Source organism: Epinephelus lanceolatus, chromosome 11, assembly GCF_041903045.1.
Source record: "Epinephelus lanceolatus isolate andai-2023 chromosome 11, ASM4190304v1, whole genome shotgun sequence".
NCBI classification, from domain to species: Eukaryota; Metazoa; Chordata; class Actinopteri; order Perciformes; family Serranidae; genus Epinephelus; species Epinephelus lanceolatus.
Genome location: NC_135744.1, coordinates 8,671,533 through 8,698,850, shown reverse-complemented (window position 1 = coordinate 8,698,850; position 27,318 = coordinate 8,671,533). Strand labels below are relative to the sequence as shown.

General features: G+C 38.7%; 1 protein-coding gene across 4 annotated transcripts in view; it reads right to left on the bottom strand.

The window, feature by feature from the left end:
- The window catches only part of LOC117270230 (uncharacterized), a 36,760-nt gene continuing 9,442 nt past the window's right edge, over positions 1–27,318 (bottom strand). For all 4 annotated transcript variants that reach the window (XM_078172209.1, XM_078172210.1, XM_078172211.1 and 1 more), the window contains one exon: positions 1–27,271. In XM_078172209.1, the coding sequence (XP_078028335.1) occupies positions 911–27,271 (26,361 nt within the window). In that variant the 3' untranslated portion in view covers positions 1–910. The remainder of the gene's footprint in view (positions 27,272–27,318) is intronic.

Below are 27,318 nucleotides of genomic sequence, written 5' to 3'. Positions count from 1 at the left end.
TATTTTTCTACTTCACACAAGGTTTATTTACATTTACAAATAGTGTAAATAATATATGCAATATTTTCTCCAAAAATCTATACCTTGAAATGCATGCAATATTTAAAAATGGTTTACAAATCTCTTAACGGCATCATATATTTTCTACTCAGGATCATTAGATACTTCCAAAACATCACAGCAGCACAGTAACTGGGCTGATCTGGACTTTGAGACCTGCTCTCCTGCAGGTCACAGTGCAAAAATACCAGGTCAACAGGCTTTTGCTGTGAGGGCTTTGGAGCTCTCTGCCTGAATATCTTAAAATAATTGTAACACAACATGGGAACATGGGTTCTTAAATTTGTATGATTTTCTGTAAATAAGTGAAAATTGATTCTTAAGTTTGATGCATTATATTTAAAAATGCAATATGAAGAATGGTGGTTCTGCTGCAAAACTAAAAAAAATGAAGCATTCATTCTTAAAATGGCTCAAGTGCACTATTAAATCTTATATTGTTATGCAAACAAATATGGTGCAATAGCCAGTAAAGAATTATTCAAGACACACAAGCATCACACATTTTGAACTCTGATCTGCCAAATACCTTGACATATTTAGTTATCCTATTACTTTTTGTTAAGATGGTTTAAAAAAGTGTCAACATATTAGTTTGATTCCACTCCAGCAATTCTTATCAATTAGGAAACCTAATTCTAGGCTGATAATTTTAAAAATGTCAGTTATCTGGACTGCCAAAGCAAGCGTTTGCCAGCAATGTGATGCATACTTGCTGGACTAAAAATATAACAAAAATGTTCAGGTATTATCTTTGTATTACAAATGGTTCAGTCGAACACTTGTTTTGTATTTCAACTGTATGCCAGAAACATTTAGATTGATGATAACAGTGACCCAGATGTGTCTCTCATCTGTCCCCTTCACAGACTTGCTTACAGCAGGCATCACAATGGCAGCAGCATCGATAGCAGTAATGCTGTAGCTGACAGAGGAGTCGAATGGATGAGTCTGTATCTGCTTCTGTTTCTTCAACCCACATCTGTTCTTGACTCGTTTTGGCAGAGGCTTGTTCTGTTACCTGCACTGTTGTATCCCCTGTGGTTATATTGACCTGGGATGTTTGATTAGCTTTGTTGCTAGTTGTCACTGTCCGAGACACTTTTTCCTTAACGCTGAGTTTCTCAATCTCACTGAGCATCTGAAACTTAATTTGCTGGAGCTCTGTGTATTTTTCATCAAGGGTTGTATGATCTCTCTTGCAGTCACATTGCGATGTTGTGTCCTTACTGAGTCCTTGTTTCAGCTTCCTGTCCAACGGTTCCTTTTCTTTCTGTAACCATGTTTTCTTAGTAAACTGTTTGATCCCCTTGAGTCTGTTCTCGAGGTTGTTTCTCATCTCATGGCTTGCGCGCCTCATCCGATCAATCTCCTTCCGTTCTGTTTTAGTGTCCTTCCACAGCTTTCGCAAACAATCTCTTTTTGATATTTTCCTATCTGTAAAACCATCTTGCTCTGAAGCTGACTCAAGCCTCTGTTTCTGTTCATTTTCCAGCTCTTCATCTTCTGCTTCCATCAGCAGACCTTTCCTCTCACTTTTCAAGTATTTAACCTTTCTTTCAAGATCCTGTTCATGTCGCTCTGGCTTCCACTGATCTTCAGTCTGGATCGCAACATCTGACTGAAGAACAACCACCCATTCTTTCAAAATGTCAGTTTGCTCTGCCTTGTCACATGTCATTGTCACCACATGTTTCTTCTCCTTTTTTATCAGGTCACAATAACGAGTCATCTTATTTTCCTGTTGAACAAATTCAATACACTTATGTTCCAATATTGAGTTCTGTTGGAGCATATCTTCATATTTCTGGCCTAATCTGTTCATATTCTTTGTTAAGTCTTCATGTGTCCTTTGACACAGTTTTTTGAGTTTTGCTGTCAGACTTCCCATGGAGTACATTAACCTGGTGAGCTGGTCCTCTCTTATTTCCAGCTGAGACTGTTCTCCTTTCATCCTCTTCTGTTCATGTAAGAACATCTCTCTCTCAGTTTCAGTCGTTGTTCTCATTTGATACAGTTGTTCTTTTTCTTGGTTCATCTCATCAAACTGATTGTCTGCATGTTCTTTCTTCTTTTGTAGCTCAGACTGTGTGATTTCCAATTTGTCTCTTTGCTCTTTTATATCTTGTATTGCTTGTTTTAATGTGTCACTTTGTTTCAGGATGTCAGACCTCATCAGCTCCAAGTCCAGTTTCTCTTTGTCCATCTTCTCACGCTCTCTGTCCAGATCCTCTCTGTCTTGCTTGAGCTCTGCTTTAAGTTCGACAAGATGTGTTGTCTCCAACAAAGCATCTTGTTTCAGTCGATTTTCAATCTCTTGTCTCTGAATGGCAAGTTCTGACAAGGTACTCCTCAACCCTTCTCTTTCTCTCTGTAATATCTCAGTGTAAGATGACATATTTTCCTTCTGTTTATCCAGAGCTTCATGCTTTTGCTCCAAAACACTGACCAGTTTCAGTACTTCTTCATTGTTTTGTTCCAGTCTGATGAGTTTGTGTTTCATGTCTTCACTCATCCTTTCTTTCAGCTGTTGAAGTGTTTCTCTCAGGGTTTCCATTGATTTCATTTTATCCAAGAGTTGATCTTCTCTTATTTTAAGATCAGACCTTTCTCCTTCCATTTTGTTCTTTTCATGGTCAAGCATTTGTCTGTCCATGTCAGCACTACTCTTCATCTGACTGACTATTTCTCTCTCTGCACTGATAGTGTTCATGGCAGCTTCAATCTCTTCTTTCTTCTTGTTGAGATCTTTTCTTAGAAGTTCCAGTTCCTCTCTTTCTGCCAGTACACTCTTCTTAACAGTTTCCAATTCTTGTGTTTGTCTTTCAAGCTCGTTGTCCTTGAGTTCTTGTTCTTCTTGTTTTAAGATAATCATGTTCATGACATTCTCAAGTTTGTGTCTTTCTGTCTGAAGCTGAAGGGTCAGATCTTTGATGTTGCCTTTCTCTCTGTTTATGTCATCAAACTGACTGTCTGCATGTTTTTTCTTCTTTTGTAGCTCAGACTGTGTGATTTCCAATTTGTCTCTTTGCTCTTTTATATCTTGTATTGCTTGTTTTAATGTGTCACTTTGTTTCAGGATGTCAGACCTCATCAGCTCCAAGTTACCCTTCTCTTTGTCCATCTTCTCACGCTCTCTGTCCAGATCCTCTCTGTCTTGCTTCAGCTCTGCTTTAAGTTCGACAAGATGTGTTGTCCCCAACAAAGTGTCTTGTTTCAGTCGATTTTCAATCTCTTGTCTCTGAATGGCAAGTTCTGACAAGGTACTCCTCAACCCTTCTCTTTCTCTCTGTAATATCTCAGTGTAAGATGACATATTGTCTTTCTGTTTATCCAGGGCTTCATGCTTTTGCTCCAAAACACTGACCAGTTTCAGTACTTCTTCATTGTTTTGTTCCAGTCTGATGAGTTTGTGTTTCATGTCTTCACTCATCCTTTCTTTCAGCTGTTGAAGTTTTTCTCTCAGGTTATCCATTAATTTCATTTCATCCAAGAGTTGATCGTCTCTTATTTCAAGATCAGACCTTTCTCCTTCCATTTTGTTCTTTTCATCCTCAAGCATTTGTCTGTCCATGTCCACACTTCTCTTCATCTGATTGACTATTTCTCTCTCTGCACTGATAGTGTTCATGGCAGCTTCAACCTCTTCTTTCTTCTTGTTGAGATCTTTTCTCAGAAGTTCCAGTTCCTCTCTTTCTGCCAGTACACTCTTCTTAACAGTTTCCAGTTCTTGTGTTTGTCTTTCAAGTTCGTTGTCCTTGAGTTCTTGTTCTTCTTGTTTTAAGATAATCATGTTCATGACATTCTCAAGTTTGTGTCTTTCTGTCTGAAGCTGAAGGGTCAGATCTTTGATGTTGCCTTTCTCTCTATTTATCTCATCAAACTGACTGTCTGCATGTTCTTTGTTCTTTTGTAGCTCAGACTGTGTGATTTCCAATTTGTCTCTTTGCTCTTTTATATCTTGTATTGCTTGTTTTAATGTGTCACTTTGTTTCAGGATGTCAGACCTCATCAGCTCCAAGTTACCCTTCTCTTTCTCCATCTTCTCACACTCTCTGTCCAGATCCTCTCTGTCTTGCTTGAGCTCTGCCTTCAGGTCGACAAGATGTGTCGTCTCCAACAAAGCATCTTGTTTCAGTCGATTTTCAATCTCTTGTCTCTGAATGGCAAGTTCTGACAAGGTACTCCTCAACCCTTCTCTTTCTCTCTGTAATATCTCAGTGTAAGATGACATATTTTCCTTCTGTTTATCCAGAGCTTCATGCTTTTGCTCCAAAACACTGACCAGTTTCAGTACTTCTTCATTGTTTTGTTCCAGTCTGATGAGTTTGTGTTTCATGTCTTCACTCATCCTTTCTTTCAGCTGTTGAAGTGTTTCTCTCAGGGTTTCCATTGATTTCATTTTATCCAAGAGTTGATCTTCTCTTATTTTAAGATCAGACCTTTCTCCTTCCATTTTGTTCTTTTCATGGTCAAGTATTTGTCTGTCCATGTCAGCACTACTCTTCATCTGACTGACTATTTCTCTCTCTGCACTGATAGTGTTCATGGCAGCTTCAACCTCTTCTTTCTTCTTGTTGAGATCTTTTCTCAGAAGTTCCAGTTCCTCTCTTTCTGCCAGTACACTTTTCTTAACAGTTTCCAATTCTTGTGTTTGTCTTTCAAGTTCGTTGTCCTTGAGTTCTTGTTCTTCTTGTTTTAAGATAATCATGTTCATGACATTCTCAAGTTTGTGTCTTTCTGTCTGAAGCTGAAGGGTCAGATCTTTGATGTTGCCTTTCTCTCTGTTTATGTCATCAAACTGACTGTCTGCATGTTTTTTCTTCTTTTGTAGCTCAGACTGTGTGATTTCCAATTTGTCTCTTTGCTCTTTTATATCTTGTATTGCTTGTTTTAATGTGTCACTTTGTTTCAGGATGTCAGACCTCATCAGCTCCAAGTTACCCTTCTCTTTGTCCATCTTCTCACGCTCTCTGTCCAGATCCTCTCTGTCTTGCTTCAGCTCTGCTTTAAGTTCGACAAGATGTGTTGTCCCCAACAAAGTGTCTTGTTTCAGTCGATTTTCAATCTCTTGTCTCTGAATGGCAAGTTCTGACAAGGTACTCCTCAACCCTTCTCTTTCTCTCTGTAATATCTCAGTGTAAGATGACATATTGTCTTTCTGTTTATCCAGGGCTTCATGCTTTTGCTCCAAAACACTGACCAGTTTCAGTACTTCTTCATTGTTTTGTTCCAGTCTGATGAGTTTGTGTTTCATGTCTTCACTCATCCTTTCTTTCAGCTGTTGAAGTTTTTCTCTCAGGTTATCCATTAATTTCATTTTATCCAAGAGTTGATCTTCTCTTATTTCAAGATCAGACCTTTCTCCTTCCATTTTGTTCTTTTCATCCTCAAGCATTTGTCTGTCCATGTCCACACTTCTCTTCATCTGATTGACTATTTCTCTCTCTGCACTGATAGTGTTCATGGCAGCTTCAACCTCTTCTTTCTTCTTGTTGAGATCTTTTCTGAGAAGTTCCAGTTCCTCTCTTTCTGCCAGTATACTCTTCTTAACAGTTTCCAGTTCTTGTGTTTGTCTTTCAAGTTTGTTGTCCTTGAGTTCTTGTTCTTCTTGTTTTAAGATAATCATGTTCATGACATTCTCAAGTTTGTGTCTTTCTGTCTGAAGCTGAAGGGTCAGATCTTTGATGTTGCCTTTCTCTCTATTTATCTCATCAAACTGATTGTCTGCATGTTCTTTGTTCTTTTGTAGCTCAGACTGTGTGATTTCCAATTTGTCTCTTTGCTCTTTTATATCTTGTATTGCTTGTTTTAATGTGTCACTTTGTTTCAGGATGTCAGACCTCATCAGCTCCAAGTTACCCTTCTCTTTCTCCATCTTCTCACACTCTCTGTCCAGATCCTCTCTGTCTTGCTTGAGCTCTGCCTTCAGGTCGACAAGATGTGTCGTCTCCAACAAAGCGTCTTGTTTCAGTCGATTTTCAATCTCTTGTCTCTGAATGGCAAGTTCGGACAAGATACTCCTTAACCCTTCTCTTTCTCTCTGTAATATCTCAGTGTAAGATGACATATTTTCTTTCTGTTTATCCAGGGCTTCATGCTTTTGCTCCAAAACACTGACCAGTTTCAGTACTTCTTCATTGTTTTGTTCCAGTCTGATGAGTTTGTGTTTCATGTCTTCACTCATCCTTTCTTTCAGCTGTTGAAGTTTTTCTCTCAGGTTATCCATTAATTTCATTTCATCCAAGAGTTGATCGTCTCTTATTTCAAGATCAGACCTTTCTCCTTCCATTTTGTTCTTTTCATCCTCAAGCATTTGTCTGTCCATGTCCACACTTCTCTTCATCTGATTGACTATTTCTCTCTCTGCACTGATAGTGTTCATGGCAGCTTCAACCTCTTCTTTCTTCTTGTTGAGATCTTTTCTCAGAAGTTCCAGTTCCTCTCTTTCTGCCAGTACACTCTTCTTAACAGTTTCCAGTTCTTGTGTTTGTCTTTCAAGTTCGTTGTCCTTGAGTTCTTGTTCTTCTTGTTTTAAGATAATCATGTTCATGACATTCTCAAGTTTGTGTCTTTCTGTCTGAAGCTGAAGGGTCAGATCTTTGATGTTGCCTTTCTCTCTGTTTATCTCATCAAACTGACTGTCTGCATGTTCTTTCTTCTTTTGTAGCTCAGACTGTGTGATTTCCAATTTGTCTCTTTGCTCTTTTATATCTTGTATTGCTTGTTTTAATGTGTCACTTTGTTTCAGGATGTCAGACCTCATCAGCTCCAAGTCCAGTTTCTCTTTGTCCATCTTCTCACGCTCTCTGTCCAGATCCTCTCTGTCTTGCTTGAGCTCTGCTTTAAGTTCGACAAGATGTGTTGTCTCCAACAAAGCATCTTGTTTCAGTCGATTTTCAATCTCTTGTCTCTGAATGGCAAGTTCTGACAAGGTACTCCTCAACCCTTCTCTTTCTCTCTGTAATATCTCAGTGTAAGATGACATATTTTCCTTCTGTTTATCCAGAGCTTCATGCTTTTGCTCCAAAACACTGACCAGTTTCAGTACTTCTTCATTGTTTTGTTCCAGTCTGATGAGTTTGTGTTTCATGTCTTCACTCATCCTTTCTTTCAGCTGTTGAAGTGTTTCTCTCAGGGTTTCCATTGATTTCATTTTATCCAAGAGTTGATCTTCTCTTATTTTAAGATCAGACCTTTCTCCTTCCATTTTGTTCTTTTCATGGTCAAGCATTTGTCTGTCCATGTCAGCACTACTCTTCATCTGACTGACTATTTCTCTCTCTGCACTGATAGTGTTCATGGCAGCTTCAATCTCTTCTTTCTTCTTGTTGAGATCTTTTCTTAGAAGTTCCAGTTCCTCTCTTTCTGCCAGTACACTCTTCTTAACAGTTTCCAATTCTTGTGTTTGTCTTTCAAGCTCGTTGTCCTTGAGTTCTTGTTCTTCTTGTTTTAAGATAATCATGTTCATGACATTCTCAAGTTTGTGTCTTTCTGTCTGAAGCTGAAGGGTCAGATCTTTGATGTTGCCTTTCTCTCTGTTTATGTCATCAAACTGACTGTCTGCATGTTTTTTCTTCTTTTGTAGCTCAGACTGTGTGATTTCCAATTTGTCTCTTTGCTCTTTTATATCTTGTATTGCTTGTTTTAATGTGTCACTTTGTTTCAGGATGTCAGACCTCATCAGCTCCAAGTTACCCTTCTCTTTGTCCATCTTCTCACGCTCTCTGTCCAGATCCTCTCTGTCTTGCTTGAGCTCTGCTTTAAGTTCGACAAGATGTGTTGTCCCCAACAAAGTGTCTTGTTTCAGTCGATTTTCAATCTCTTGTCTCTGAATGGCAAGTTCTGACAAGGTACTCCTCAACCCTTCTCTTTCTCTCTGTAATATCTCAGTGTAAGATGACATATTGTCTTTCTGTTTATCCAGGGCTTCATGCTTTTGCTCCAAAACACTGACCAGTTTCAGTACTTCTTCATTGTTTTGTTCCAGTCTGATGAGTTTGTGTTTCATGTCTTCACTCATCCTTTCTTTCAGCTGTTGAAGTTTTTCTCTCAGGTTATCCATTAATTTCATTTCATCCAAGAGTTGATCGTCTCTTATTTCAAGATCAGACCTTTCTCCTTCCATTTTGTTCTTTTCATCCTCAAGCATTTGTCTGTCCATGTCCACACTTCTCTTCATCTGATTGACTATTTCTCTCTCTGCACTGATAGTGTTCATGGCAGCTTCAACCTCTTCTTTCTTCTTGTTGAGATCTTTTCTCAGAAGTTCCAGTTCCTCTCTTTCTGCCAGTACACTCTTCTTAACAGTTTCCAGTTCTTGTGTTTGTCTTTCAAGTTCGTTGTCCTTGAGTTCTTGTTCTTCTTGTTTTAAGATAATCATGTTCATGACATTCTCAAGTTTGTGTCTTTCTGTCTGAAGCTGAAGGGTCAGATCTTTGATGTTGCCTTTCTCTCTATTTATCTCATCAAACTGACTGTCTGCATGTTCTTTGTTCTTTTGTAGCTCAGACTGTGTGATTTCCAATTTGTCTCTTTGCTCTTTTATATCTTGTATTGCTTGTTTTAATGTGTCACTTTGTTTCAGGATGTCAGACCTCATCAGCTCCAAGTTACCCTTCTCTTTCTCCATCTTCTCACACTCTCTGTCCAGATCCTCTCTGTCTTGCTTGAGCTCTGCCTTCAGGTCGACAAGATGTGTCGTCTCCAACAAAGCATCTTGTTTCAGTCGATTTTCAATCTCTTGTCTCTGAATGGCAAGTTCTGACAAGGTACTCCTCAACCCTTCTCTTTCTCTCTGTAATATCTCAGTGTAAGATGACATATTTTCCTTCTGTTTATCCAGAGCTTCATGCTTTTGCTCCAAAACACTGACCAGTTTCAGTACTTCTTCATTGTTTTGTTCCAGTCTGATGAGTTTGTGTTTCATGTCTTCACTCATCCTTTCTTTCAGCTGTTGAAGTGTTTCTCTCAGGGTTTCCATTGATTTCATTTTATCCAAGAGTTGATCTTCTCTTATTTTAAGATCAGACCTTTCTCCTTCCATTTTGTTCTTTTCATGGTCAAGTATTTGTCTGTCCATGTCAGCACTACTCTTCATCTGACTGACTATTTCTCTCTCTGCACTGATAGTGTTCATGGCAGCTTCAACCTCTTCTTTCTTCTTGTTGAGATCTTTTCTCAGAAGTTCCAGTTCCTCTCTTTCTGCCAGTACACTTTTCTTAACAGTTTCCAATTCTTGTGTTTGTCTTTCAAGTTCGTTGTCCTTGAGTTCTTGTTCTTCTTGTTTTAAGATAATCATGTTCATGACATTCTCAAGTTTGTGTCTTTCTGTCTGAAGCTGAAGGGTCAGATCTTTGATGTTGCCTTTCTCTCTGTTTATGTCATCAAACTGACTGTCTGCATGTTTTTTCTTCTTTTGTAGCTCAGACTGTGTGATTTCCAATTTGTCTCTTTGCTCTTTTATATCTTGTATTGCTTGTTTTAATGTGTCACTTTGTTTCAGGATGTCAGACCTCATCAGCTCCAAGTTACCCTTCTCTTTGTCCATCTTCTCACGCTCTCTGTCCAGATCCTCTCTGTCTTGCTTCAGCTCTGCTTTAAGTTCGACAAGATGTGTTGTCCCCAACAAAGTGTCTTGTTTCAGTCGATTTTCAATCTCTTGTCTCTGAATGGCAAGTTCTGACAAGGTACTCCTCAACCCTTCTCTTTCTCTCTGTAATATCTCAGTGTAAGATGACATATTGTCTTTCTGTTTATCCAGGGCTTCATGCTTTTGCTCCAAAACACTGACCAGTTTCAGTACTTCTTCATTGTTTTGTTCCAGTCTGATGAGTTTGTGTTTCATGTCTTCACTCATCCTTTCTTTCAGCTGTTGAAGTTTTTCTCTCAGGTTATCCATTAATTTCATTTTATCCAAGAGTTGATCTTCTCTTATTTCAAGATCAGACCTTTCTCCTTCCATTTTGTTCTTTTCATCCTCAAGCATTTGTCTGTCCATGTCCACACTTCTCTTCATCTGATTGACTATTTCTCTCTCTGCACTGATAGTGTTCATGGCAGCTTCAACCTCTTCTTTCTTCTTGTTGAGATCTTTTCTGAGAAGTTCCAGTTCCTCTCTTTCTGCCAGTATACTCTTCTTAACAGTTTCCAGTTCTTGTGTTTGTCTTTCAAGTTTGTTGTCCTTGAGTTCTTGTTCTTCTTGTTTTAAGATAATCATGTTCATGACATTCTCAAGTTTGTGTCTTTCTGTCTGAAGCTGAAGGGTCAGATCTTTGATGTTGCCTTTCTCTCTATTTATCTCATCAAACTGATTGTCTGCATGTTCTTTGTTCTTTTGTAGCTCAGACTGTGTGATTTCCAATTTGTCTCTTTGCTCTTTTATATCTTGTATTGCTTGTTTTAATGTGTCACTTTGTTTCAGGATGTCAGACCTCATCAGCTCCAAGTTACCCTTCTCTTTCTCCATCTTCTCACACTCTCTGTCCAGATCCTCTCTGTCTTGCTTGAGCTCTGCCTTCAGGTCGACAAGATGTGTCGTCTCCAACAAAGCGTCTTGTTTCAGTCGATTTTCAATCTCTTGTCTCTGAATGGCAAGTTCGGACAAGATACTCCTTAACCCTTCTCTTTCTCTCTGTAATATCTCAGTGTAAGATGACATATTTTCTTTCTGTTTATCCAGGGCTTCATGCTTTTGCTCCAAAACACTGACCAGTTTCAGTACTTCTTCATTGTTTTGTTCCAGTCTGATGAGTTTGTGTTTCATGTCTTCACTCATCCTTTCTTTCAGCTGTTGAAGTTTTTCTCTCAGGTAATCCATTAATTTCATTTCATCCAAGAGTTGATCGTCTCTTATTTCAAGATCAGACCTTTCTCCTTCCATTTTGTTCTTTTCATCCTCAAGCATTTGTCTGTCCATGTCCACACTTCTCTTCATCTGATTGACTATTTCTCTCTCTGCACTGATAGTGTTCATGGCAGCTTCAACCTCTTCTTTCTTCTTGTTGAGATCTTTTCTCAGAAGTTCCAGTTCCTCTCTTTCTGCCAGTACACTCTTCTTAACAGTTTCCAGTTCTTGTGTTTGTCTTTCAAGTTCGTTGTCCTTGAGTTCTTGTTCTTCTTGTTTTAATATAATCATGTTCATGACATTCTCAAGTTTGTGTCTTTCTGTCTGAAGCTGAAGGGTCAGATCTTTGATGTTGCCTTTCTCTCTGTTTATCTCATCAAACTGACTGTCTGCATGTTCTTTCTTCTTTTGTAGCTCAGACTGTGTGATTTCCAATTTGTCTCTTTGCTCTTTTATATCTTGTATTGCTTGTTTTAATGTGTCACTTTGTTTCAGGATGTCAGACCTCATCAGCTCCAAGTCCAGTTTCTCTTTGTCCATCTTCTCACGCTCTCTGTCCAGATCCTCTCTGTCTTGCTTGAGCTCTGCTTTAAGTTCGACAAGATGTGTTGTCTCCAACAAAGCATCTTGTTTCAGTCGATTTTCAATCTCTTGTCTCTGAATGGCAAGTTCTGACAAGGTACTCCTCAACCCTTCTCTTTCTCTCTGTAATATCTCAGTGTAAGATGACATATTTTCCTTCTGTTTATCCAGAGCTTCATGCTTTTGCTCCAAAACACTGACCAGTTTCAGTACTTCTTCATTGTTTTGTTCCAGTCTGATGAGTTTGTGTTTCATGTCTTCACTCATCCTTTCTTTCAGCTGTTGAAGTGTTTCTCTCAGGGTTTCCATTGATTTCATTTTATCCAAGAGTTGATCTTCTCTTATATTAAGATCAGACCTTTCTCCTTCCATTTTGTTCTTTTCATGGTCAAGCATTTGTCTGTCCATGTCAGCACTACTCTTCATCTGACTGACTATTTCTCTCTCTGCACTGATAGTGTTCATGGCAGCGTCAACCTCTTCTTTCTTCTTGTTGAGATCTTTTCTCAGAAGTTCCAGTTCCTCTCTTTCTGCCAGTACACTTTTCTTAACAGTTTCCAATTCTTGTGTTTGTCTTTCAAGTTCGTTGTCCTTGAGTTCTTGTTCTTCTTGTTTTAAGATAATCATGTTCATGACATTCTCAAGTTTGTGTCTTTCTGTCTGAAGCTGAAGGGTCAGATCTTTGATGTTGCCTTTCTCTCTGTTTATGTCATCAAACTGACTGTCTGCATGTTTTTTCTTCTTTTGTAGCTCAGACTGTGTGATTTCCAATTTGTCTCTTTGCTCTTTTATATCTTGTATTGCTTGTTTTAATGTGTCACTTTGTTTCAGGATGTCAGACCTCATCAGCTCCAAGTCCAGTTTCTCTTTGTCCATCTTCTCACGCTCTCTGTCCAGATCCTCTCTGTCTTGCTTGAGCTCTGCTTTAAGTTCGACAAGATGTGTTGTCTCCAACAAAGCATCTTGTTTCAGTCGATTTTCAATCTCTTGTCTCTGAATGGCAAGTTCTGACAAGGTACTCCTCAACCCTTCTCTTTCCCTCTGTAATATCTCAGTGTAAGATGACATATTTTCCTTCTGTTTATCCAGAGCTTCATGCTTTTGCTCCAAAACACTGACCAGTTTCAGTACTTCTTCATTGTTTTGTTCCAGTCTGATGAGTTTGTGTTTCATGTCTTCACTCATCCTTTCTTTCAGCTGTTGAAGTTTTTCTCTCAGGTTATCCATTAATTTCATTTCATCCAAGAGTTGATCGTCTCTTATTTCAAGATCAGACCTTTCTCCTTCCATTTTGTTCTTTTCATGGTCAAGTATTTGTCTGTCCATGTCCACACTTCTCTTCATCTGATTGACTATTTCTCTCTCTGCACTGATAGTGTTCATGGCAGCTTCAACCTCTTCTTTCTTCTTGTTGAGATCTTTTCTCAGAAGTTCCAGTTCCTCTCTTTCTGCCAGTACACTCTTCTTAACAGTTTCCAGTTCTTGTGTTTGTCTTTCAAGTTCGTTGTCCTTGAGTTCTTGTTCTTCTTGTTTTAATATAATCATGTTCATGACATTCTCAAGTTTGTGTCTTTCTGTCTGAAGCTGAAGGGTCAGATCTTTGATGTTGCCTTTCTCTCTGTTTATCTCATCAAACTGACTGTCTGCATGTTCTTTCTTCTTTTGTAGCTCAGACTGTGTGATTTCCAATTTGTCTCTTTGCTCTTTTATATCTTGTATTGCTTGTTTTAATGTGTCACTTTGTTTCAGGATGTCAGACCTCATCAGCTCCAAGTCCAGTTTCTCTTTGTCCATCTTCTCACGCTCTCTGTCCAGATCCTCTCTGTCTTGCTTGAGCTCTGCCTTCAGGTCGACAAGATGTGTCGTCTCCAACAAAGCATCTTGTTTCAGTCGATTTTCAATCTCTTGTCTCTGAATGGCAAGTTCTGACAAGGTACTCCTCAACCCTTCTCTTTCTCTCTGTAATATCTCAGTGTAAGATGACATATTTTCCTTCTGTTTATCCAGAGCTTCATGCTTTTGCTCCAAAACACTGACCAGTTTCAGTACTTCTTCATTGTTTTGTTCCAGTCTGATGAGTTTGTGTTTCATGTCTTCACTCATCCTTTCTTTCAGCTGTTGAAGTGTTTCTCTCAGGGTTTCCATTGATTTCATTTTATCCAAGAGTTGATCTTCTCTTATTTTAAGATCAGACCTTTCTCCTTCCATTTTGTTCTTTTCATGGTCAAGTATTTGTCTGTCCATGTCAGCACTACTCTTCATCTGACTGACTATTTCTCTCTCTGCACTGATAGTGTTCATGGCAGCTTCAACCTCTTCTTTCTTCTTGTTGAGATCTTTTCTCAGAAGTTCCAGTTCCTCTCTTTCTGCCAGTACACTTTTCTTAACAGTTTCCAATTCTTGTGTTTGTCTTTCAAGTTCGTTGTCCTTGAGTTCTTGTTCTTCTTGTTTTAAGATAATCATGTTCATGACATTCTCAAGTTTGTGTCTTTCTGTCTGAAGCTGAAGGGTCAGATCTTTGATGTTGCCTTTCTCTCTGTTTATGTCATCAAACTGACTGTCTGCATGTTTTTTCTTCTTTTGTAGCTCAGACTGTGTGATTTCCAATTTGTCTCTTTGCTCTTTTATATCTTGTATTGCTTGTTTTAATGTGTCACTTTGTTTCAGGATGTCAGACCTCATCAGCTCCAAGTTACCCTTCTCTTTGTCCATCTTCTCACGCTCTCTGTCCAGATCCTCTCTGTCTTGCTTGAGCTCTGCTTTAAGTTCGACAAGATGTGTTGTCCCCAACAAAGTGTCTTGTTTCAGTCGATTTTCAATCTCTTGTCTCTGAATGGCAAGTTCTGACAAGGTACTCCTCAACCCTTCTCTTTCTCTCTGTAATATCTCAGTGTAAGATGACATATTGTCTTTCTGTTTATCCAGGGCTTCATGCTTTTGCTCCAAAACACTGACCAGTTTCAGTACTTCTTCATTGTTTTGTTCCAGTCTGATGAGTTTGTGTTTCATGTCTTCACTCATCCTTTCTTTCAGCTGTTGAAGTTTTTCTCTCAGGTTATCCATTAATTTCATTTTATCCAAGAGTTGATCTTCTCTTATTTCAAGATCAGACCTTTCTCCTTCCATTTTGTTCTTTTCATCCTCAAGCATTTGTCTGTCCATGTCCACACTTCTCTTCATCTGATTGACTATTTCTCTCTCTGCACTGATAGTGTTCATGGCAGCTTCAACCTCTTCTTTCTTCTTGTTGAGATCTTTTCTCAGAAGTTCCAGTTCCTCTCTTTCTGCCAGTACACTCTTCTTAACAGTTTCCAGTTCTTGTGTTTGTCTTTCAAGTTCGTTGTCCTTGAGTTCTTGTTCTTCTTGTTTTAAGATAATCATGTTCATGACATTCTCAAGTTTGTGTCTTTCTGTCTGAAGCTGAAGGGTCAGATCTTTGATGTTGCCTTTCTCTCTATTTATCTCATCAAACTGATTGTCTGCATGTTCTTTCTTCTTTTGTAGCTCAGACTGTGTGATTTCCAATTTGTCTCTTTGCTCTTTTATATCTTGTATTGCTTGTTTTAATGTGTCACTTTGTTTCAGGATGTCAGACCTCATCAGCTCCAAGTCCAGTTTCTCTTTGTCCATCTTCTCACGCTCTCTGTCCAGATCCTCTCTGTCTTGCTTGAGCTCTGCTTTAAGTTCGACAAGATGTGTTGTCTCCAACAAAGCGTCTTGTTTCAGTCGATTTTCAATCTCTTGTCTCTGAATGGCAAGTTCTGACAAGGTACTCCTCAACCCTTCTCTTTCTCTCTGTAATATCTCAGTGTAAGATGACATATTTTCCTTCTGTTTATCCAGAGCTTCATGCTTTTGCTCCAAAACACTGACCAGTTTCAGTACTTCTTCATTGTTTTGTTCCAGTCTGATGAGTTTGTGTTTCATGTCTTCACTCATCCTTTCTTTCAGCTGTTGAAGTGTTTCTCTCAGGTTATCCATTAATTTCATGTCATCCAAGAGTTGATCGTCTCTTATTTCAAGATCAGACCTTTCTCCTTCCATTTTGTTCTTTTCATCCTCAAGCATTTGTCTGTCCATGTCCACACTTCTCTTCATCTGATTGACTATTTCTCTCTCTGCACTGATAGTGTTCATGGCAGCTTCAACCTCTTCTTTCTTCTTGTTGAGATCTTTTCTCAGAAGTTCCAGTTCCTCTCTTTCTGCCAGTACACTCTTCTTAACAGTTTCCAGTTCTTGTGTTTGTCTTTCAAGTTCGTTGTCCTTGAGTTCTTGTTCTTCTTGTTTTAATATAATCATGTTCATGACATTCTCAAGTTTGTGTCTTTCTGTCTGAAGCTGAAGGGTCAGATCTTTGATGTTGCCTTTCTCTCTGTTTATCTCATCAAACTGACTGTCTGCATGTTCTTTCTTCTTTTGTAGCTCAGACTGTGTGATTTCCAATTTGTCTCTTTGCTCTTTTATATCTTGTATTGCTTGTTTTAATGTGTCACTTTGTTTCAGGATGTCAGACCTCATCAGCTCCAAGTCCAGTTTCTCTTTGTCCATCTTCTCACGCTCTCTGTCCAGATCCTCTCTGTCTTGCTTGAGCTCTGCTTTAAGTTCGACAAGATGTGTTGTCTCCAACAAAGCATCTTGTTTCAGTCGATTTTCAATCTCTTGTCTCTGAATGGCAAGTTCTGACAAGGTACTCCTCAACCCTTCTCTTTCTCTCTGTAATATCTCAGTGTAAGATGACATATTTTCCTTCTGTTTATCCAGAGCTTCATGCTTTTGCTCCAAAACACTGACCAGTTTCAGTACTTCTTCATTGTTTTGTTCCAGTCTGATGAGTTTGTGTTTCATGTCTTCACTCATCCTTTCTTTCAGCTGTTGAAGTTTTTCTCTCAGGTTATCCATTAATTTCATTTCATCCAAGAGTTGATCGTCTCTTATTTCAAGATCAGACCTTTCTCCTTCCATTTTGTTCTTTTCATCCTCAAGCATTTGTCTGTCCATGTCCACACTTCTCTTCATCTGATTGACTATTTCTCTCTCTGCACTGATAGTGTTCATGGCAGCTTCAACCTCTTCTTTCTTCTTGTTGAGATCTTTTCTCAGAAGTTCCAGTTCCTCTCTTTCTGCCAGTACACTCTTCTTAACAGTTTCCAGTTCTTGTGTTTGTCTTTCAAGTTCGTTGTCCTTGAGTTCTTGTTCTTCTTGTTTTAATATAATCATGTTCATGACATTCTCAAGTTTGTGTCTTTCTGTCTGAAGCTGAAGGGTCAGATCTTTGATGTTGCCTTTCTCTCTGTTTATCTCATCAAACTGACTGTCTGCATGTTCTTTCTTCTTTTGTAGCTCAGACTGTGTGATTTCCAATTTGTCTCTTTGCTCTTTTATATCTTGTATTGCTTGTTTTAATGTGTCACTTTGTTTCAGGATGTCAGACCTCATCAGCTCCAAGTCCAGTTTCTCTTTGTCCATCTTCTCACGCTCTCTGTCCAGATCCTCTCTGTCTTGCTTGAGCTCTGCTTTAAGTTCGACAAGATGTGTTGTCTCCAACAAAGCATCTTGTTTCAGTCGATTTTCAATCTCTTGTCTCTGAATGGCAAGTTCTGACAAGGTACTCCTCAACCCTTCTCTTTCTCTCTGTAATATCTCAGTGTAAGATGACATATTTTCCTTCTGTTTATCCAGAGCTTCATGCTTTTGCTCCAAAACACTGACCAGTTTCAGTACTTCTTCATTGTTTTGTTCCAGTCTGATGAGTTTGTGTTTCATGTCTTCACTCATCCTTTCTTTCAGCTGTTGAAGTTTTTCTCTCAGGTTATCCATTAATTTCATTTCATCCAAGAGTTGATCGTCTCTTATTTCAAGATCAGACCTTTCTCCTTCCATTTTGTTCTTTTCATCCTCAAGCATTTGTCTGTCCATGTCCACACTTCTCTTCATCTGATTGACTATTTCTCTCTCTGCACTGATAGTGTTCATGGCAGCTTCAACCTCTTCTTTCTTCTTGTTGAGATCTTTTCTCAGAAGTTCCAGTTCCTCTCTTTCTGCCAGTACACTCTTCTTAACAGTTTCCAGTTCTTGTGTTTGTCTTTCAAGTTCGTTGTCCTTGAGTTCTTGTTCTTCTTGTTTTAAGATAATCATGTTCATGACATTCTCAAGTTTGTGTCTTTCTGTCTGAAGCTGAAGGGTCAGATCTTTGATGTTGCCTTTCTCTCTATTTATCTCATCAAACTGACTGTCTGCATGTTCTTTGTTCTTTTGTAGCTCAGACTGTGTGATTTCCAATTTGTCTCTTTGCTCTTTTATATCTTGTATTGCTTGTTTTAATGTGTCACTTTGTTTCAGGATGTCAGACCTCATCAGCTCCAAGTCCAGTTTCTCTTTGTCCATCTTCTCACACTCTCTGTCCAGATCCTCTCTGTCTTGCTTGAGCTCTGCTTTAAGTTCGACAAGATGTGTTGTCTCCAACAAAGCATCTTGTTTCAGTCGATTTTCAATCTCTTGTCTCTGAATGGCAAGTTCTGACAAGGTACTCCTCAACCCTTCTCTTTCTCTCTGTAATATCTCAGTGTAAGATGACATATTTTCCTTCTGTTTATCCAGAGCTTCATGCTTTTGCTCCAAAACACTGACCAGTTTCAGTACTTCTTCATTGTTTTGTTCCAGTCTGATGAGTTTGTGTTTCATGTCTTCACTCATCCTTTCTTTCAGCTGTTGAAGTGTTTCTCTCAGGATTTCCATTGATTTCATTTTATCCAAGAGTTGATCTTCTCTTATTTTAAGATCAGACCTTTCTCCTTCCATTTTGTTCTTTTCATGGTCAAGTATTTGTCTGTCCATGTCAGCACTACTCTTCATCTGACTGACTATTTCTCTCTCTGCACTGATAGTGTTCATGGCAGCTTCAACCTCTTCTTTCTTCTTGTTGAGATCTTTTCTCAGAAGTTCCAGTTCCTCTCTTTCTGCCAGTACACTCTTCTTAACAGTTTCCAATTCTTGTGTTTGTCCTTCAAGTTCGTTGTCCTTGAGTTCTTGTTCTTCTTGTTTTAAGATGATCATGTTCATGACATTCTCAAGTTTGTGTCTTTCTGTCTGAAGCTGAAGGGTCAGATCTTTGATGTTGCCTTTCTCTCTGTTTATGTCATCAAACTGACTGTCTGCATGTTTTTTCTTCTTTTGTAGCTCAGACTGTGTGATTTCCAATTTGTCTCTTTGCTCTTTTATATCTTGTATTGCTTGTTTTAATGTGTCACTTTGTTTCAGGATGTCAGACCTCATCAGCTCCAAGTTACCCTTCTCTTTCTCCATCTTCTCACACTCTCTGTCCAGATCCTCTCTGTCTTGCTTGAGCTCTGCCTTCAGGTCGACAAGATGTGTCGTCTCCAACAAAGCATCTTGTTTCAGTCGATTTTCAATCTCTTGTCTCTGAATGGCAAGTTCTGACAAGGTACTCCTCAACCCTTCTCTTTCTCTCTGTAATATCTCAGTGTAAGATGACATATTTTCTTTCTGTTTATCCAGGGCTTCATGCTTTTGCTCCAAAATACTGACCAGTTTCAGTACTTCTTCATTGTTTTGTTCCAGTCTGATGAGTTTGTGTTTCATGTCTTCACTCATCCTTTCTTTCAGCTGTTGAAGTTTTTCTCTCAGGTTATCCATTAATCTCATTTCATCCAAGAGTTGATCTTCTCTTATTTCAAGATCAGACCTTTCTCCTTCCATTTTGTTCTTTTCATCCTCAAGTATTTGTCTGTCCATGTCCACACTTCTTTTCATCTGATTGACTATTTCTCTCTCTGCACTGATAGTGTTCATGGCAGCTTCAACCTCTTCTTTCTTCTTGTTGAGATCTTTTCTCAGAAGTTCCAGTTCCTCTCTTTCTGCCAGTACACTCTTCTTAACAGTTTCCAGTTCTTGTGTTTGTCTTTCAAGTTCGTTGTCCTTGAGTTCTTGTTCTTCTTGTTTTAAGATAATCATGTTCATGACATTCTCAAGTTTGTGTCTTTCTGTCTGAAGCTGAAGGGTCAGATCTTTGATGTTGCCTTTCTCTCTGTTTATGTCATCAAACTGACTGTCTGCATGTTCTTTCTTCTTTTGTAGCTCAGACTGTGTGATTTCCAATTTGTCTCTTTGCTCTTTTATATCTTGTATTGCTTGTTTTAATGTGTCACTTTGTTTCAGGATGTCAGACCTCATCAGCTCCAAGTTACCCTTCTCTTTGTCCATCTTCTCACACTCTCTGTCCAGATCCTCTCTGTCTTGCTTGAGCTCTGCCTTCAGGTCGACAAGATGTGTCGTCTCCAACAAAGCATCTTGTTTCAGTCGATTTTCAATCTCTTGTCTCTGAATGGCAAGTTCTGACAAGATACTCCTTAACCCTTCTCTTTCTCTCTGTAATATCTCAGTGTAAGATGACATATTTTCTTTCTGTTTATCCAGGGCTTCATGCTTTTGCTCCAAAACACTGACCAGTTTCAGTACTTCTTCATTGTTTTGTTCCAGTCTGATGAGTTTGTGTTTCATGTCTTCACTCATCCTTTCTTTCAGCTGTTGAAGTTTTTCTCTCAGGTTATCCATTGATTTCATTTTATCCAAGAGTTGATCTTCTCTTATTTCAAGATCAGACCTTTCTCCTTCCATTTTGTTCTTTTCATCCTCAAGCATTTGTCTGTCCATGTCCACACTTCTCTTCATCTGATTGACTATTTCTCTCTCTGCACTGATAGTGTTCATGGCAGCTTCAACCTCTTCTTTCTTCTTGTTGAGATCTTTTCTCAGAAGTTCCAGTTCCTCTCTTTCTGCCAGTACACTCTTCTTAACAGTTTCCAGTTCTTGTGTTTGTCTTTCAAGTTCGTTGTCCTTGAGTTCTTGTTCTTCTTGTTTTAAGATAATCATGTTCATGACATTCTCAAGTTTGTGTCTTTCTGTCTGAAGCTGAAGGGTCAGATCTTTGATGTTGCCTTTCTCTCTATTTATCTCATCAAACTGATTGTCTGCATGTTCTTTCTTCTTTTGTAGCTCAGACTGTGTGATTTCCAATTTGTCTCTTTGCTCTTTTATATCTTGTATTGCTTGTTTTAATGTGTCACTTTGTTTCAGGATGTCAGACCTCATCAGCTCCAAGTTACCCTTCTCTTTCTCCATCTTCTCACACTCTCTGTCCAGATCCTCTCTGTCTTGCTTGAGCTCTGCCTTCAGGTCGACAAGATGTGTCGTCTCCAACAAAGCATCTTGTTTCAGTCGATTTTCAATCTCTTGTCTCTGAATGGCAAGTTCTGACAAGGTACTCCTTAACCCTTCTCTTTCTCTCTGTAATATCTCAGTGTAAGATGACATATTTTCTTTCTGTTTATCCAGGGCTTCATGCTTTTGCTCCAAAACACTGACCAGTTTCAGTACTTCTTCATTGTTTTGTTCCAGTCTGATGAGTTTGTGTTTCATGTCTTCACTCATCCTTTCTTTCAGCTGTTGAAGTTTTTCTCTCAGGTTATCCATTAATCTCATTTCATCCAAGAGTTGATCTTCTCTTATTTTAAGATCAGACTTTTCTCCTTCCATTTTGTTCTTTTCATGGTCAAGTATTTGTCTGTCTATGTCAGCACTACTCTTCATCTGACTGACTATTTCTCTCTCTGCACTGATAGTGTTCATGGCAGCTTCAACCTCTTCTTTCTTCTTGTTGAGATCTTTTCTCAGAAGTTCCAGTTCCTCTCTTTCTGCCAGTACACTCTTCTTAACAGTTTCCAGTTCTTGTGTTTGTCTTTCAAGTTCGTTGTCCTTGAGTTCTTGTTCTTCTTGTTTTAAGATAATCATGTTCATGACATTCTCAAGTTTGTGTCTTTCTGTCTGAAGCTGAAGGGTCAGATCTTTGATGTTGCCTTTCTCTCTGTTTATGTCATCAAACTGACTGTCTGCATGTTCTTTCTTCTTTTGTAGCTCAGACTGTGTGATTTCCAATTTGTCTCTTTGCTCTTTTATATCTTGTATTGCTTGTTTTAATGTGTCACTTTGTTTCAGGATGTCAGACCTCATCAGCTCCAAGTTACCCTTCTCTTTCTCCATCTTCTCACACTCTCTGTCCAGATCCTCTCTGTCTTGCTTGAGCTCTGCCTTCAGGTCGACAAGATGTGTTGTCTCCAACAAAGCATCTTGTTTCAGTCGATTTTCAATCTCTTGTCTCTGAATGGCAAGTTCTGACAAGGTACTCCTCAACCCTTCTCTTTCTCTCTGTAATATCTCAGTGTAAGATGACATATTTTCTTTCTGTTTATCCAGGGCTTCATGCTTTTGCTCCAAAACACTGACCAGTTTCAGTACTTCTTCATTGTTTTGTTCCAGTCTGATGAGTTTGTGTTTCATGTCTTCACTCATCCTTTCTTTCAGCTGTTGAAGTTTTTCTCTCAGGTTATCCATTAATCTCATTTCATCCAAGAGTTGATCTTCTCTTATTTCAAGATCAGACCTTTCTCCTTCCATTTTGTTCTTTTCATCCTCAAGTATTTGTCTGTCCATGTCCACACTTCTCTTCATCTGATTGACTATTTCTCTCTCTGCACTGATAGTGTTCATGGCAGCTTCAACCTCTTCTTTCTTCTTGTTGAGATCTTTTCTCAGAAGTTCCAGTTCCTCTCTTTCTGCCAGTACACTCTTCTTAACAGTTTCCAGTTCTTGTGTTTGTCTTTCAAGTTCGTTGTCCTTGAGTTCTTGTTCTTCTTGTTTTAAGATAATCATGTTCATGACATTCTCAAGTTTGTGTCTTTCTGTCTGAAGCTGAAGGGTCAGATCTTTGATGTTGCCTTTCTCTCTATTTATCTCATCAAACTGACTGTCTGCATGTTCTTTCTTCTTTTGTAGCTCAGACTGTGTGATTTCCAATTTGTCTCTTTGCTCTTTTATATCTTGTATTGCTTGTTTTAATGTGTCACTTTGTTTCAGGATGTCAGACCTCATCAGCTCCAAGTTACCCTTCTCTTTCTCCATCTTCTCACACTCTCTGTCCAGATCCTCTCTGTCTTGCTTGAGCTCTGCCTTCAGGTCGACAAGATGTGTCATCTCCAACAAAGCATCTTGTTTCAGTCGATTTTCAATCTCTTGTCTCTGAATGGCAAGTTCTGACAAGGTACTCCTCAACCCTTCTCTTTCTCTCTGTAATATCTCAGTGTAAGATGACATATTTTCCTTCTGTTTATCCAGAGCTTCATGCTTTTGCTCCAAAACACTGACCAGTTTCAGTACTTCTTCATTGTTTTGTTCCAGTCTGATGAGTTTGTGTTTCATGTCTTCACTCATCCTTTCTTTCAGCTGTTGAAGTGTTTCTCTCAGGGTTTCCATTGATTTCATTTTATCCAAGAGTTGATCTTCTCTTATTTTAAGACCAGATCTTTCTCCTTCCACTGTTTCTTTTTCATTCTCAAGCATTTGTCTGTCCATGTTAGCACTACTCTTCATCTGATTGACTTGTTCTAGCTCTTCACTGATGGTCTTCATGGCAGCTTCAGTCTCTTCTGTTTTCTTGTTGAGATCTTTTCTCAGAAGTTCCAGTTCATCTCTTTCTGCTTGTACGATGTTCCTGCTTTTCTGCAGTTCTTCTGTTTGTTTCTTGATGTCAGCGTCTTTGAGATAGAGTTCTTTTTGTTTCAAAACAATCATATTTGTCACCTTCTGAACCTTGTCCTTCTCTGTCTGACCCTGATGCACCATCTGTCTTATGTTGCTTTTTTCTCTGTTTATCTCTTCAAGGACGCTGCTGATGTTTTCTTTCTCATCTTTTAGCTGGGTCATTGTGATCTGAAGCTCATCTTTTCTCTCTTTAATTTCTTGTATGACTTGTTCAAAGAGGTTCATTTGTCTCTTCATGTTAAACTTCATCAGCTCTAAGTCCAGTTTCTCCTTGGTCATTATGTCAGAAGTACTTTTCTGATCCTCTCTCCCTTTCGTCATCTCAGCCTTTAGTTCTACACTGACTCGCGTTTCCAAAACAGGCTTTGTCTCCACCTGATCTTCTGCTTCATTTATGCTGTGGAGCATGTCTGATATCATAGTAATAAGACCTTGCTTTTCTCTTTTGAACTCTTGAATGTGACCAGGTAGTTTGTTCTGAGCTGCATGAAATTCTGTTTGTTTTTGCTCCAACATCATGCACAGCTTTTGCACATCTTCAGTATGTTGTGCTAATTTCTCCGTTTTGGTTTTTAGACCTTCTTGTGTTGTTTCAGTGAAACGCTCGAGTTTTGCTCTAAGAGTTTCCATGGATTTCATTGTACTATTTAACTGATCAGCTTTCACGTTCAGCTCAGACAATTCTTTAATTCTTTCCTCATCATTTGAAAGCATTGCCCGCTCCCCGTAAAATGCAGTCTTCATTTTCGTGACTTGTTCTCTCTCTTCACCGATGGTGGTAAGGGCAGCTTCAACCTCTTTTTTCTTCTTGTTGAGATTCTTCCTCAAAGTTTCCAGTTCTTTTCTTTCTTTCAGTAAACTGTTCTTAACAGTTTCCAGTTCTTGTGTTTGTCTCTTAAACTCATCGTCCTTGAGTTCTTGTTCTTCTTGTTTTAAGATAATCATGTTCATGACATTCTCAAGTTTGTGTCTTTCTGTCTGAAGCTGAAGGGTCAGATCTTTGATGTTGCCTTTCTCTCTATTTATCTCATCAAACTGACTGTCTGCATGTTCTTTCTTCTTTTGTAGCTCAGACTGTGTGATTTCCAATTTGTCTCTTTGCTCTTTTATATCTTGTATTGCTTGTTTTAATGTGTCACTTTGTTTCAGGATGTCAGACCTCATCAGCTCCAAGTTACGCTTCTCTTTGTCCATCTTCTCACGCTCTCTGTCCAGATCCTCTCTGTCTTTCTTCAGCTCTGCCTTCAGTTTTTCAAGAACTTCATGTTCTTCAACAATGTTCAGCTGCCACTGCTCTTTCACATCGTCCTTTTCAATGACCACATTGGACCATCTTGTCTTACTTTGTTTTTGATCTTTTTTACCATCGCTCAACTCCTTTTCTCTTTCCATCTTCAGTTTCATGATCTCCAGTTCATCCCTCTCTCTGATGATCCTCTCCAGTCGCTTGTCAAGCTCTTTCTTCCTCTTCTGTGTCTCCCTCTTGATGGCATCTTTTTCTCCTTTGATCTCAGTCCATATGTTTTTAGCATCCTGCTGTTTTTTAATGCCTTTTCGGATCATCTTATGATTTTCTCTTATTTTGATCTCCAACTCGGACTTCAACACTTCCATTTCTCTTCTTTCTTTTTTAACTTCTTCTAATCTGATTTCAATCCCCTGTTCTTTTGTCTGGATATCATCCCACATGTGGACCATTTCATCCATCTCTGCTTTTGCTTGTATTGTCATTTTGTCAAAGGTCATCTTTATCTGATGTTTTATTTGACTCATGTTGTCTCTCACAGTCCTACTCTCAGCTTTTAATGCTTTGAGTCCTTCTCTTTGTTTCCCTAAACAAACATTTACATTTTCAAGGATTCCCATTTCCCTCTTAATTATTTCCAAATTTACATGAATCTTTTGTCTCAAGTTCTGAAGGTCAAAACTGAAATCTGTGGCTTTTGAGCTTAGATGCATCTTTTCAGCTTCCTTGCTGATGGTTCTTACTGCTTGTGTTTCCAGACGTTGTTTTTCATTTTTTCTGTGTACTTGGATAAAAGTAGTCTGGTCTTTATTTCTCTGCTTCTCTTCAGCCAGCTCCTCCTCCTGCTGTTGCAGTTTTATCTCCAACATTTCTGACTCACCCCTCTCTGTCACAATTTCTTCAGGCCTTTGGTCTACTTCTCTTATGCTCTTTTTGGTCTCTTTCCTTAATTCCTCTTTTTCTCTTTGAATGTTATTCCACTTTCTTTCACTCTCAATTTTTCGCATGTTTTTTCTAAATATTTTTTCACTTTCTTTTTTCTTTATTTCTAGCTCTGACTTGAGCAGCTCCATTTCTCTTATTTCTCTTTTGGTTGCTTGCACTTTGTCATCAAGCTCCTGTTTTTGTCTTTCCATACTCTCCCTTAAGTGTTTCATCTGATGCATTTCTGCCTCAGCTTGTTGTTTTTCCATTCTCACATTCTCCCTCTCCACTTGAATCTGTTGTTTCAGCATCTCAATATCTTGTCTCTCTGTCTTTTGTTTCACTTGGTCACTTACAGCCTTTTTCAGCTGTTTAATTTCACTCTTTCTCTGATCCAAGTTATCCATTGTCAGTTTTCTATCCCTTTCCAGTTTCTCCTTTTCTGATCTGAGTCTGGAGATTTCATTTTCCATTTCTTCCAATTCTTTACCCATTCTTCTCTGGATTTTGTCCCTTTCCGTATCTGTTTCAGCTCTGTCATGTTTCTTTATGTCTCCTTTTACATTCTCAAGACTTTCCAAGGCAGATTCTCTGTCCTTTTTCTTCCTGAGTTCAGTCTTGATTTTTTCAATGTCAGCTCTTTTCTGGGATATTAAAGGACGGCTGTTCTCCAGTTCTTGTTTTGTGGCCTCAATCTTATCGCTCAGGTCTTCCAACTGTCTCAGTTTGACTTCGGTCCTTTTTATAATAATCCCTACGTCTTCACTTTTCTGTCTTGTCTTCTCAGCAATTTTCTCCATGGTGCTTTTAACTTTGCCCATTTTCTCCAACTTCTGCTCAGTCACTTCAGTTTGTCTCTGTATTTTTATTTTTAAAATATCAAATTCATCTCTCTCTCTCAAGGTTTTTTCTAACCTCTGATCCAGCTGTCTGTTCTGTTTTTTTGCTGCAGTTTTCATTGATTTCATGTTGCTCATTTCTTCATTCAGATGCATTTGCTTTTGCCTCATTGTAATTTGTACCAGTTTCAAAAGCTCTTGGAATTGTTTCATGTCCTGGATCAATCCTTCGTGTTCACTGCCTTCATCCTTATGCTCTTTGTCTATATGACTTTCTTCAGCTTGATTTTCAAGTTCTAGTTTTACTAGTTTCATGATTTCTCGTGTTCTATGAATCTCTGCCCTAAGTTGTTGTACATCAGCACTTCCTGTGTCCTTTTTATCAGAACGTCCATCTGGCTCTTCAGTATATATCAGTATATTTTCTCTTGACTCCTGAGGTTGTTTTTGCTTCTGAACATCATCAATAACTTCTTGTTTCACCCGATTGCCACTCTCCTGTTTTCGCACTCTCATTTCATATTTAACTATTTCATGTTTGAAAACATCTGTGCTTTCTCTGACTGTAATTTGTAACCCATTTTCATAATCTGGTTTTTGGCTCTGCAGCTCATTTATTTCCATAATGAGCTTTTTAATCTCTTGATTGTTTCCCTCCATGTTTCCCATAGCAATGTTCATTTGCTCCCTCATTTGCTCCTCTCTCTCTTTGAGTTTGGAAATCTGCTTTTGCACTTCTTCCATTTCTCTTACATTTATCAGTAATTCTGTTTGATCATCATCCATTAATGTTTCTTCATGAATTTCTGTCTGCGTCTGTAAGAAAACATTCTGCTCTTTCTTCACGTCCACAGCAAAAAAATTGAGCTCTTGTGTTTGTTTGTACTCTGACTCAGTACTCTCCTGTTCTTTTATTTCTTCTCTTTGATGCTGGTCTTCTGGTGTTATAGATTGCTGCAAAGACATGGTCTCTTTTGTAATCTCCTCTTCTTCTCCTTCTTTGTCTATTGGAATTTTAAATGTTTGATCTTTGATAGCGTCTCCATCTGTTTCTTTCTGTGGTTCCTGAAGTTTAGATGTTTTCCTTGGAAAAGTCTTTTTGATTGGAGAGTCTGTCAGTGTCCATTTGCTGAGCTGAGCTTTCATGGAAGTCATCTTATCCTTCACAAAAAAGAAAGCATTGTCATGGTTTTTCTTATTGCTTCTCA